The following is a 13,483-nucleotide window of genomic DNA, read 5'->3' on the forward strand; positions in this document are numbered from 1 at the left end:
CAATGCAACCCAAACAATTCCAAAGTAGGATCTGACCCTAACTGTCTTTGGCATGCCGATCCATGTCTCAAAGCTCAAAAACTATCAAACATGAATGAAAAAAAAAGTTATTTAAGCATTTTCTAAACTTTTTCTGGTTTATTCTTTTCATTTTCTCAGTTTTAATAAAAGTTTTTTGTGCAAGAAAAGCTAAACCCTCAGAAGCAGCCACCAACCCGTCTTTCTCCTGCCATCACCGCAGTGACTGTTTTCCTTCTGTGTGCTGTCAGGACGACGAGTACTACGAGCAGTCTGCAGACGTTCGCTCGCAGCTTCGCTTCTTCGAGCAGCTGGAGAGAATGGAGAAGCAGAGGAAGGACGAGCAGGAGAGAGAGATCCTTTTGAAGGCTGCGAAAGTAAGTTTACTGCCACCTCACCATCCAGCTGTGTGTGTGTGGGTGGGTGGAAGGGAAAAGTTGGGTCGGCACCACAGGTGTACGTAGGCTGTATGCACAAGGGATCCACAGATACGGTATTTTCCAAGACTGATATTTTTTTGGTCTGGGCTTCCACCAATATTCAGGTGGATATTTATTTGCTGTTAAAGTGAACATATTGTTCAACAAATTTTATAAACAAACTACTACAAGTATCCAAGTTTAACTTTTTATTTCAAAAACATGAAAAAGCAGAGAAATTGCCGCTAAAGGTGCTATTTTACAGCATCTGGGAAGCCTGCAGTCGATGAATTTTTTTTTTAAAAATCAGGTGAATCAAGACAACTTCTTCACATGTAATATATATTTTTTCTCAATTCCATTATATCAGTTTTAAATAGTCAATTATTTATTGGTGTCCAATTGCCCCTGAACTCTTCACGGGACGGCGTTCAGTGGTGGCAACTATCAGAGTTAAAAAGGGATCTGAGAGCTATTTTTAAAAGGTACAGTTACATTTTTCAACCATTTGGAGTAAAGGCATCGGGCACATGCAAACGCGGCTGTGGAGCATCGGCTGCGTGCACGACGATCCTCAGAGCTGCAGCTGAAGACAGAGGCGTGGCTGCCTCGGAGCCAAAAATAACCAGTTCAATATCGGCCCGTTGGATTTAAAAAAATGCAGATACTGATGTGTCTAATATCGATACTGGGCGATACCGATATTGATATTGGTATCGGCCGACCCCTACTATGCAGGTTGCTTTTCAGCCAGGCCGGCGGATAAACTAAGATGTCCAGGTCTTTCTTTGGATCTATGATTTAAAAAATAGCAGCTGAAGTGGTAGACAAAATAGAAGTTACCATAAAAACTCAAATGTAACATTGTTTTTTCTTTTAAAGTACTAAAAAGAGAAAAAAATAACTCAAATTCACACCAATGTTTTAATCATTTGAAGTTATATGTATTTTTCTGCCTCAATAAATATTTTTTCCTTAAAATGGAGCTCATTCTGATCAAAACTGTCTTGATGTGTTCTTATACAGACTAAAAAAAACCTTTATTGTTGATTTTCCATTAGCATCAATTGGACTAAATTCAGAGGACAGGATGAATGAAACCACTATTTTAAAAGCAGAACACAATTTTTCTGTTTTGTTAAATGAAAGGAAACTCACTCAATACCTGACACAGGACGTGGTATTTATCAAACTAATAATAATATTCAAACCATAATTAGTGTTGATTTCACTTTAAAAAATGGATTTTACAGTCGGGTTAATGCCGTCGCCACACTGCATCTCATTTAGATGCTGAAAGACGCATAATATTCAAACATCCATTAACTGTTGTATGAATAGAAGATGAAAAGCCAACTATGACAAATACTTAGTGTTTGTGTGAAAGTGTAAATTAAAGGTAAATATTAAGTCATTGTTTTCTTTAAACTATTATTTTACTCTGAAAATGAGGAAAGGAGTTAAATAGTTTAATATTTCCTTTATTTAGCAAAAAATATTGTTTTTTTGTGGTATTTAAATAACAAATTTACAAACTCATCGTTGCCACTTTTTCTTTCAGCTTCCTGATCTTTGCTCCTTTCTTCTGAAGAGCTGTATCTTTTAGTTTAAAAATGAGTCAAATTTAAAAGATTAACTAAAAGAAAAGAGAAACTTTTGCAAATGAAAATGCCCCGCAGTGTGACATTAGCAGAAAGCTAGGTTAATTCAATTAATTTTGATGGAGCCAATGTCCCACAGTAGAGATTCTCATTGTAGCACACCTCACCGTCTTAATTGCATTATTACACTTTAATAGTGCCAAGCAGAGAGTTAGAAAATGCTCCCAAAGGAGAACACACAACCTTTGTTTTACACAAGCAAGCAGATTTTCCTGCTGGTCAGTGGTAACATAAACAAAAAAGAAGACCAGAGAAGATCACTTCACTCAGAAATCATTTAGATTCCATTAATTGCTGCTCATTTTTTAGATAGTTAAGCTCATTTTTTTTTTTTCAGAGTAGGATCAGTAAAGAACTTTTTCAAATATGGGCAAATTCTTTTTGGAGGAGCTGCACTGGAGGCTATTTGGATTGTTGAGGAAAGTTTGACTCCACTCCAGAACCACCACTGTGGCTTTTTGGCTCCGGTGCAACGGTGTTTCTGCTCAAAAGGAAGATTGGAAAACAGATCTTTGAATAATTATTGTACAATATGTTGCACAAGCTGATGCACTTGTACCTTTTCATTTCAGTTCCTTTTTCTTGCGAATCACGGCCCTCATTGTTCAGGGCAGTCGCATAAACTCCACCAAACAAAAGCACCAGACAAACTATACATTTATGTTGCTTCTTTAAATAGACATCACATCATATGTTTTTTGTGCCAAGTATGCAGAATAAAAATTATTTTTTTACGCTTCCCTCCAAAAAAATGAGGTTAGTTAAAAAAACAAATGTGTTTCAATAACCTAAGACATGGGAAAACTAACTTTTGGATTGTTTATGTTGTGTAAAACAGTCTGGGTAATGCAGTCTGCATTGCAACTGCCCCCCCCCCTTCTTATCCCTGCTGATAGTGGGAGAACCGGGACAGCTGACAGTAGAGATGTAAAGCACGCCAGTGGCACCGCTGGCCTTTGTAAACAGTCTGCCCACTCCTCCTGGTCTTACGACCCGCCGCCACCCTCTCCCCGCTCGCTTCTTTCCTGCTTGAGCGCTCACTAATTTGACCTCTTCAATTAGAAACACATTGAAATAGTCAGAGCTTCCACATCCTCTTTTTTTTTTTTTTTTCTTGGTCATGCGCTCATTTTCACCCAAAATTTGACTTCAAGTTTGAGGAAAATGTCAGAAACACACCAGTACACGAGCAGATAGATGAGGATGCAACGTTTCACCACAATGCAGTTCGATCTTTAATTTTTAGGTCACGATTTTGTTTTGGTTCTATATGTTATTTGTATATTACGAAACAACAAAAACGAATAAAATCGTAAAAAACCTTTCAGTTGATTTATGCTAAGCCTGGTGTAATGCAATAAAACAAAATGTGGTCGCTGAAGATGCTGAAGCAATTTACTTTAATTGCTGAATTATGCCCTGAACATACTGAAGGCTTTGATACCAATTATGCATAGGTTGCAAAAGTGCATAAAAAACTTGAAGAATTTTCTTTTAAAAACCAGCAAAACAGTAACATTTAACAGTAAAATTTAAAACGCTTAAAAGGCATGAATACCAATATTACAAGCATGAATGCGGAACATTTTGATATCAATATTGCAAAGGTTTCAAAGTGCATTTCTATTGAGCTGAAAAATTGCATAAATTGTGAAAAATTTCAAAAAATGTAAAAGATATAAATATTAGCATGAATGTCATGAACATACTGAACTTTTTGATGCCAAAATTGTAATTTTTTTAAAGTGGACAAAGTATTTTATTTAATTTCTCATTTCTATGGGGCTAAAAGAATTTAAAAAAATAATAAATATATGAATACCAAAAGTACAAGCAGGAATGTCCTCAACTTGCGTAAAGTTTTGAGACCTAGTTTGCATAAAAAAGTGCACAAAGTTTTTGAAGGATTTGAAGAATTTCCTATTTATCTTCAATGGGGCTGAAAAGTCACATAAATTGAGAAAAGATTTTCCATACACTAAAGATATAAATACCGAAGGTACAAGCAGGAATGTCTTGAACACGCTGAACTTTTTGATAACAAGTTTGCATAAGTTTCAAAAATGCACAAAGTTTTTGAAGGATTTGAAGAATTTCCCATTCATTTTTAATTGGGATAAAAACTTGCATAAATTGCGAAAAAATGTAAAATGTATAAAAATCTAGATAACAAAAGTACAAGCAGGGATGCCCTTAACTTGCTGAATGTTTTAATAATATTGCCTAAGTTTCAAAAGTGCACAAAGTTTTTGAAGAATTTCCCATTTATTTTGAATGGGGCTGAAAAACCATAAATTGCAAAAAAACTTTACAATGCATAAAAGATATAAATACCAAAAGTACAAGCAGTAATTTCCTGAACATGAAGATTGCTGAATGCTTATAATTAAAGTTAGCACATCCAATGTGTTTGACACATAAACGAATGCAAACCTTTGCAGTCGGGACGCATTGATTTACTTTCCCCACGATTTGGTTAAATGGGGAAACACTTGGTCTAGTTTAAACCAAACATTGTTCAATCCCTACTATTAGATATGTTTAAAGCCAATTAGCTAAATTATCTGTCTATATGACAGAAATGACTGGTTGGGATTGTTGTCAAAACTGTTGATTCTGACCAGAGACCTGTTTATGGTGAATGCAGCAGCGGTGCAGCTCATGTGTGTTTTCACAAACAAGCCTCGGTGAGTGTGTTGTACCATAATCTGCCTGTATTGCCCGCAGTGGTCATCTGTACATGTGCATTTGGCTGAGAGAGGAAGGATTCCCAGGGACAAGTACATTCACCCAGATCATAGCGACTGATTAAAATAGAAGTGCTGTGTTGTTACGCCGGGGACGCGCGGACGGCCGCAGAGCCTGGCGGTGACACGCGGGAAAGCCGTCGCGTTCCGTTCGCCAGCATCCCTTCCCAGCTCCGCGGCCGCCTTTGTGTGCGCGCTGGCTCGTGCAGAAATTTTAATAACCCCTTTTGATTAGAACCCCCCTCCAGCGGCTTATTTAGGGCTGGATTTGGAGCAGGTTTAAAGGCCATCGCCCCCTGGGGGCGCTCCATTGCACTTCTCTGAATTCAGATACAATGTCCTTGACACCTCTGTATCCTGCCTCCCTATTTGCACTATTTTTGCTGCAGCAGCAGCAACAGATGAGTTGTTAAGTTGAGGGGGGAGGGGGGGCTCCTTAAACCAGCTGTTAACCTGTACCCCCCCACACACACCCCCTCTCCCCCTTCCCTTTTTACTCCACAGAGTCGATCCAGGCAAGAAGACCCAGAGCAAGCTCGGCTGAAACAGAAAGCTAAGGAGGTAAGCTGCTGCGGAGATCATTACCCTTGACATTTCCCCGACTCCAGCACATTAAATTTTCATGCCTCACCACATATGTAATGCCATTTAAAGTCGGACTTAAAAAAGTTTGAGGAATTATTCGCACCGATTGCTGCCTGTGTGTGGAAAAGGATCCTTTGTGCCAAATCACCCTCCTCTTCCTCTTCCTTTTTCTGCTGTTTTCTTTCTCTACGCACTGATTTGAATATTGATTAACTATTGTTCACTGAGCCCTGCCCCCCTCTGTATAAGAAACTGTAAAAATATTAACTCGCCTTCTTTAAGTTTTTCATCTAGGTCACATTTTAGGTAACAAACTTGGTTTCCATTGAGAAGAGTAAAATTTCTTGCCAGTTCTTCCAGTTCATATATAAAAAGTTTCATCAAAATCAATCAATACCTGCTGTGCATTTATGTATTTTTCTGGGGGAAAAAGTTCTTTGTGTTCTCCAAAGACTTCCACGTTATCAGCGGATAAAGCCTCTTCTCTTTTGGTAGCACGTCTGCTCTCACATGGAGAGAATTCCCTCTGGAAGCCCAGATAGCAGACCACACATCTTTTAGGTGATACGCTGTTAACGCAAATACAATTCTTCTTTCATGGCAGAAGTTTGCTTTGTATTTATTATTTATTTATTGTTTTGAATGTGTTTACACCAGAGTAACTTCAGCGAGCCGTGGCTCGATAACGAATAAGGAGGGCGGCGCAGCGCGTCTGTACGTTAGTTTGTAGGGAGATGAATCGAGCAGAACCGTACCGGTTGTTGTTGTGTAAGTACGACTTTAAGTGCTAATGTGGTTTCTTCTCTATAAAAGGGTGTATATTTTCTTGGAAAGTTTTCTTGCTGTTGGTTTATTTACTGGTTTCTGCTCATTTTCTTGTATTTTTTTTTTATTTTGGGAGCAATGCTTTTTTTCTCAGTGAGGGTTTTTGGTGTCTGTTTCCAGTTCTTTTTACCTCATTTTTAGGCCGGCGTTGAACTCCTGACCTTGGAATAACAAGTTGGTTTTGCCGTTCTGCACCTTCAAGCTGCTGGCAGCACATTTGTCTTTTTTTCTCTGCGTCTGTCTTGACCGTTTCTGTCCATAAACAGCGAGCTCTGCTGCAGTGTCGAACATTTAGACCAGATCTCAGTCTACCCACAAGCCCCACATATGCAAATGTATCGGCGTAATAGGCAGCGCAATAGGTTCGCCCCAGGGGCCATGTGATCAAAGTGGATCTCCTCCCTGTTAAGTGGCAGTCAGCTCGTCATCTGGATACGGGCAGATTAGTGCCTCTTGAGGAGATGCCGTGTGCACACTTTCATTTTCATCTAGAATTTTAAGAAGGTGGTTTGAAAATGGTTACTTTATGTAATGTCCCCCCCTACATTCCACACCGACATGCAACCCCCCCATCCTCCGCCCTCCCTCACCTCTTTCTGTTTTGCTTAATGGCCATCGTTTCTCAGCCCCCATGCCTCTCCGGTTTTCATCACCTGACTGGCTTTAGGGGACAGAGCTGGCTGTTTGTGTCACTGCAGAGTCTGTCGGCAGCTCACACATCTGCGCAAATTTCATCAGGATAATGAGCCAGAGCTACTCTTCCAGGCGACGGGCAGAGGAGCCAGCCTCCCCTCGCCCGGTCACACGCACCACACAAAGCAACCACACTGCCACCGCCAAACAATCATCAATTTGGAGAAATGGAATTAAAACGTGTTGTGCACTTAAACCAAGTGTGGGTGTGTAAATTGAGCCGACACTTGCTTTATTTATTTTATTTTTTTAAACGGTAGACTTTGTTGCAGTTTCGGATTTTGTTCTTGTCTAAAGGGCGAAGCACCAGTAGTCTGGATGGTCAAACTGAAGCAATCCACTTCAGCCCACAAAAAAAAAAAATCATTGAGTTCATTCGGAGCCACCACTGTTCCGCCTGTTCATCTAGTGAACATCAGACACAGATAATACATTGTCGTGCATGCCGGAGCAGCACATATTCCACATTATCCACTGAATTGACAGTGAACATTTTTTAATAAAGGTTTAGGTTTAATACATTCTTGCTTTTTCAACCTTAATGCTGTAAGCTGACTTCGATGTGAAATTCTGTACATCAGAAGATCAGTGAAGTTTAGTAAAAACTTAATGTCAAAAGAACAGAAATGTGGGACGGCTTCTTTAAAAAATGGGAATGATAATGGGAAAAAATAGCTTTGAATCTTTCCCTGCTAATTTTGGGCCAAAGTATGTCAACGCTTCAAAGCTGAACTCTCGTTAAGAGAGGGACTCCTAGTGGCCAATTGACAGAACAGCAACCTCTCAAGAATGCAACTAAAACATTTTATGTTAAACAGTTTTCTGAATATGATATAGGATAAACTAAACAACACTTTAAAAAGGTGATGAGACAGTTTTTGCCGATTAAGTCACATATATGCATGAGATAATACAAAGAGTCAAAGATTTGTTTAAATTTGTTAGAAAAAAAAGTTAATGTAAAAATGGAGCGGACATTTTAGCTCATTCATTATTGTTGTGCCCTTGCAACCAACTGATTTATTTTGTATGAACAAAGAAATTATGTTTTGTTTTTTTATTTTAAAGCATACAATATATTAAAGCTGAAACAAATGATCTGAAAATAATGTGGCAATTCAACTAATAGAAATATTAGACATAATATCATTTATTTTGTATGTCAACAAATCTATTATAAATAAATAGATTTGTTCACACTATTTGGCATGATTGTGTTAGCATTACGTCATGCATGGGTTTAGGCTATGTCCAAATTTCCACCTTAATCACTAACTACTAAAAAAACTATCTAGTGCCCTGGATTTAAAAGTAATTGGTTAGGGTTGTTCTGATGATGAAAATGTTGATGTTTTATTTAAAAATGACAATTAAACATTTTTTTTATTCATAAAAATTGTTCAAACCCAATGCATTGTGGTCGATATACGGCAATTTTTTGAGCATTGTTTCAAACTGTTTTTTTGCAAAGACTTCTGGGAAATTTCTAGAGCACTCAGTTTTGGAATTTTAGATTCAAACAACAAACAGCAAACGCAATATATAGTCAGTAGGAAAGCAATGCGGACATACAGTTAGTGTCAAAAGTCATGGTGTGACTTGGATCAAGTTAATTATACTCGCATTTGTTGCAGTGACAATAAAGGCAATACATTCACTACAGGAAAAGGAGATGATACAAAGAGACAAACTGTGATATGTAGCTTGTCTGCACAAACTGGGGTTTTCACCCGACACCTCACATTTACCGTCAGCCTTCCAGCCTCAGAGTGGGATCCAGGAAGGCGCTGCTTTGGGCCACCATTAGTCCACGGCTTAAAGCAAAATCTAAATAACAGATTAATGTCATGTTTTTAAAAGCATCACATTAGACATCGCCTTTATTCTCCGTCTGTAGAAAGGGTTTTATTGTCAATCATTAAGCTCTTAAAATGTGATTTTAAACAATTTTTAAACCTTCTGTTTTCCATAAGTACAGGAGGCTTTCTTTTGGGCTGCAGGAATTTTTTAGCCTCACATATTGATATACGATTATGTTTTTTTTTAGCGGGCAACAATCTTGTCACCAGCTGTGCAGTCTGGCCGCAAAGATGCTGCAGAGGTTTTTGCGTGTCAGAGAGGAAGAGCCGTCTGTTTCCTCCATTCACTACCATTTGGCCAAAAGGTCAGATGGGCTATTTCAGAAATGCCCCCAGTGAAAATCAATGGGCAAATCGTGGAGCTCAGTTGCTGTTTGTTGTCGTCGGTGGGTCTCTGTGTTCCTCTGTCTGCCTCATTGCTGTGGCAGGGGGGGTGGAGGGCAGCGCCACCGCTCTGAGAGGGACGGACAGAGACAAAAGAGATGGAGAGGAAAGGAGGCTGTGGGGTTGGGGGAGCGGCGGTGGTTGGGAGATAGAGAAGGAGTTAAGGCCGGTGGAGATACATCACGATGTCAGACACACAGACACACTGCAGCCACAGATTCATCATTGCGGCCGAGGTCTGCAGGCACAACTGGACGCAGGAAGAGTGAACTGCAGAGGAAGAGTGCGGAGAGGACAGCAGAAGAAGAGAGCGGGAAGACAAATGAGATTTCACAGCTGGCCAAAATCTGTCCGGCGAGCTGCTGTTGGAGACCGATCAGCTTGGAAGACGAACACGCTGATGCTGGGAACAGTGATGCGGCACCGTTTGTTATCACAAACTGTTGCCAAAACTCAACCATGTAAATTGTATTTATGAAAAGTCACTGTCATTGAAAGTGATTCCGTAGGCCTTAGTCATACAACCGCTCTCATGGGTGGATACGGGTGAGAAAGGGGCTAACCTGTACGAGGCTACAGGCTGTAGATCGCTCGGTGAGCCTATAGAGCCAAGTAGCTACATCTACAATCCCGTAAGGATTCAGCCGCTCCTTTCTATGACCCTCTACAAGCCGGACAACCCAAAAACCAGATCAACACAAGTGTTTGTGACCAAGACTGTGCAACTTCAGGTGATTCAGCACACCAAAGAGATAGTGTGTGACTTGTCGTCACTCCATCAGTTTGTGGCTTTTACCTTTTTTTAAAATGTTTTAAAAACAGTTTTATTCATTATTTATGAAAAATAACAGTTTTTATACATTAAATTAATTAGGATTCATCTTGCAGTCAATGTAACCGGCATGACATATTTTATAATAAAAATGACAAATGCTTATAACAGTCGTTTTTCTCTAAATTAGGATCTGAAGCTAACTTACTGTCCTTCTGAAATGACTTTAACAGTTTTGGCAATTTGAAAAGAAAAGGTTTAAAAAGAAGATAAAGAGATGCATTAAGTGACAGATCCAGAGAAATTCATAATACTTAATTCCAACAGAAAAAAACACTGTAAGAATTTAAAACAAGTGGAATTCTGAGAATTTAAAAAAAGAAAGTAGATTTTTGAAAACTGTAGGAAATGAAGACTGACACAACAGAACAAGAGATTTCCCAAGAAAGGTTGTGCCAGGTTTGAGAGATGAACATAGATTTTTTTTTTTTTTGGGGGGGGGGGGGTTCTGAAGATCAAGTTGAATCAAATCCAACTTGATTTTAAACAGGATACAGGTGTTGTAAAATCAGAGAAACTTGGACATTCTTCTTTTGTCTTGATTTAATTATCTGATCTAAACTAAAAACTACACAACTTTACATTTTTATAACTGCTACACAACTTGAGCAGGCTGCCAAAAAACAACACAGACTTTTCTGGATCTAGTGCTGACATATGTGAAGATTGAACAAAAAAAAAGGTTCACCTCCCATAGTTTGGCTTTACTCTGGTAAACTTTTACACGACGTGGGCGGGAGCATGGTCCTCTCCTCTCCATCCTGTTTTTGTTTCACATTAGCATGCCCCTGCAGCAGCACTCCTCTTCTAGCTTACAGGCCTGACTGAAGACTCTTGTGGAAACTGAGCTCTGCAAGAAAAATCCCAAATATTTTTTTGGAATAATTTCACTCTCTTCTGCATATTTCAGATTTTTTATTGGCCTTTTGACACCCAAGTATTGCTGAAGAGATCTCAGTCTTTGACAGGTTAAATTTCGCCTTTAGTTCATGTTTTGACCTTATATGGCTCAGGTTAAAGCCTGCTGTTAACCAGACTTTATTTCCAACCATATAAAAAAATATTATTTTTCCATTCACGGGGATGCTAAATTAAGAGGAGTCCTGGATTTAATAGTACGTTGGGAGCATCGACAGTATCTAAAGAACTGGACTGAGTGACCCCTCCCCTTTCGCATTCAAAATAGGAAGTACCTGCTAGCTCAGAGAAGCCAAAATCCAATAGAATTCTATCGTAATAAAAGCTATCACTCAGTCATTCTATTTGTCAAAAAAAAACACTTTTTTCTTAACATTTTCTTGCTAATGCAATTTTGTTCTTTATATTTATTATTTATCATAAGTTATACAAGTTATAAACTGACCAATCAGATGCCTCAGTAAAACCCTGTGGTGCCAGCTGGCCCCACCTTGAACTTTTGATTGACATATTCTCTTGAGCCCAGTGGAAGGGGTGTGGACTTTGACCAATATTACTTATGATTGATAGTAGTTGCCATAGAAACGTTGATTCAGATAGAGTCAGACCAAAGGTTGTCGACTGGCTCCAATATGGCGACGACCGTATCGCGGAAAAATGGCGACTGAATCGGCTTCAATTCGCCGGGGCTCAAGGTAAGGTATTTTCTATGGGTGACATCATACTCGCTCTGTCCAGTCCTTTATATACAGTCAATGTGAATTAGCAAAAAAAAAAAAAAAACTGCATTAAGAGGTTAAGCATTTAACCTTATAAGGACATATACATTGTTTGAATTCAGTCACACTATTTTTCTTGTGACAATCCTTTAAGTTGAACATTTAAAGAACTATTTTAATCATTTAGGTCTGATAATTTATCTAATGTTGTCCAGGGATGTTTGTGCTTATTGTGCGTATCCTCCACGAGTGACCAGGTGAAGATTGGAGTCGACCCCATCTCCCTGAAAATGAGACTCCACTGCGTTGGACGACAAAGCAACGGCCTCTTAGTTTTCATGAAGTTCGGTTCTGTTTTAGAGCTCAGAGGCTCTCCTGCTCTGGTCCTACACAAACTGCTCTGCTCTAAGAGACGCTCTCCCCCATTAGGTAGGCCCGAGGGCAAAAGCCCGCTACCCTCCTCCACACTTGAGCCTTTTTGTGCTGACTTTCAAAGAGAATTCCTGCTGTTCTGTGCGTCCCAATTCATTGCTGTTATGTTCTTGTCTTCTGGCCTCACAGACACACAATGCATAAATTTCACTGAAGTTGCAGAAGCATATTTGAACACACACAGCTGCTATGTGTGTTTTTCAGGTTAAGGTAAGTTTACCTGCTATCTCATTTAATGTTACTGAAATCTAGTTATGTTTATTGCAACATAAAGAAAAAGATAAATTAATTATCGTGTGATGTTTAGGTCCTTGAGATACACAGGCTACTACATAGTACCCTGTTTTATTTGTCGCTTTGTTGTCTGAAGTCTTAACTTCAGTTTTTTTTATTACCTCGAGACATATTACTAGAAAAAAAAAGCTAGAATTGAGTTTTAAAAGTACCTTTGGTGTTCTTGTGTGTTTTTGAATATTACAAAGCGCTGTAATGAGAAGGAAAACAACAAAAAAGGAGATTTTTTTTCTCCTTTGCCTCTAAGGGAGATAGCGACTCCTCTACTTGCTGCACGAGCCTGTAGGTTCACTTTTTCTCTTTGTGCGCGGGAGCACTCCTTGGGACTCGAGCAACAAGGGAATTGGGCGTGCTGAGCTATGCTGACGGCGAGGTGCCAGCCTGTGCCTGAGATATAAGTGAGAAGGAGGCAGGAGGCAGGACATGTTTCAATTAGGCACCAAACACCGCACTGCCTCGGATAGAAAAAGAAATAAAAAAAAATCATCATTGTTGTCAGCTAAAGTCTCAAAAACACACACCTGATCCAGCAGCCTCACCTCTTCTCCAGCTTTGCACTTCAATTCCAAGGTGTCATTTTGGTGGAATTCTTCTGGGAAGAGCATTTGCGGGGGCCTTTGTGAGGTGATGCTAAGTGTGCCAGCTTGGCCTGCATGTTTCCATTAGATTGTCATGTTGGCTAATTAGAGAGCGGCAGCATGATTCACCTTGTTAATTAGGAGGACTTGCACACCATGTGCCCGAGGGCGGCGTGGAGAAGAAGAGCCCAGCCTCAGAGCCCGCTAGTCGCCTGCTGCCTGTGAAGATTCCCCCTTCTCATCTACCTTGCTTTCACTCCTTTTTTTGATTGTGAAATGAATAAATCATTGAGATAGTCCTCTCTCGGAGTGCGAATGTCTGAGTTCTCATCTTTTCCTGGATGCAAATTAGGCGTGATCAATAGAAGGTGACGAGCTGTGAATCTAAATGTTAAAAAAAGGATGAGACGGGGAGAGAAGACTGCCAGATGAAGCATGGCAGCGCAGAATGAGACAAAGCGAGAACATTTAAAGTAGGAAATTTTCCCTTAGATAAGCAGTATTTTTAATGATCACCAT

The 13,483-nt window shown here is 39.5% G+C and overlaps 1 protein-coding gene across 2 annotated transcripts in view; it reads left to right on the plus strand.

The window, feature by feature from the left end:
- Window positions 1–13,483, plus strand: part of LOC112160752 (transcription initiation factor TFIID subunit 4) — a 105,992-nt gene that overhangs the window by 49,606 nt on the left and 42,903 nt on the right. For both annotated transcript variants that reach the window (XM_024295527.2, XM_024295528.2), the window contains 2 exons: window positions 270–395; window positions 5,350–5,406. In XM_024295527.2, the coding sequence (XP_024151295.1) occupies window positions 270–395; window positions 5,350–5,406 (183 nt within the window). The remainder of the gene's footprint in view (window positions 1–269; window positions 396–5,349; window positions 5,407–13,483) is intronic.

Source organism: Oryzias melastigma, linkage group LG3, assembly GCF_002922805.2.
Source record: "Oryzias melastigma strain HK-1 linkage group LG3, ASM292280v2, whole genome shotgun sequence".
Taxonomy (NCBI): Eukaryota; Metazoa; Chordata; class Actinopteri; order Beloniformes; family Adrianichthyidae; genus Oryzias; species Oryzias melastigma.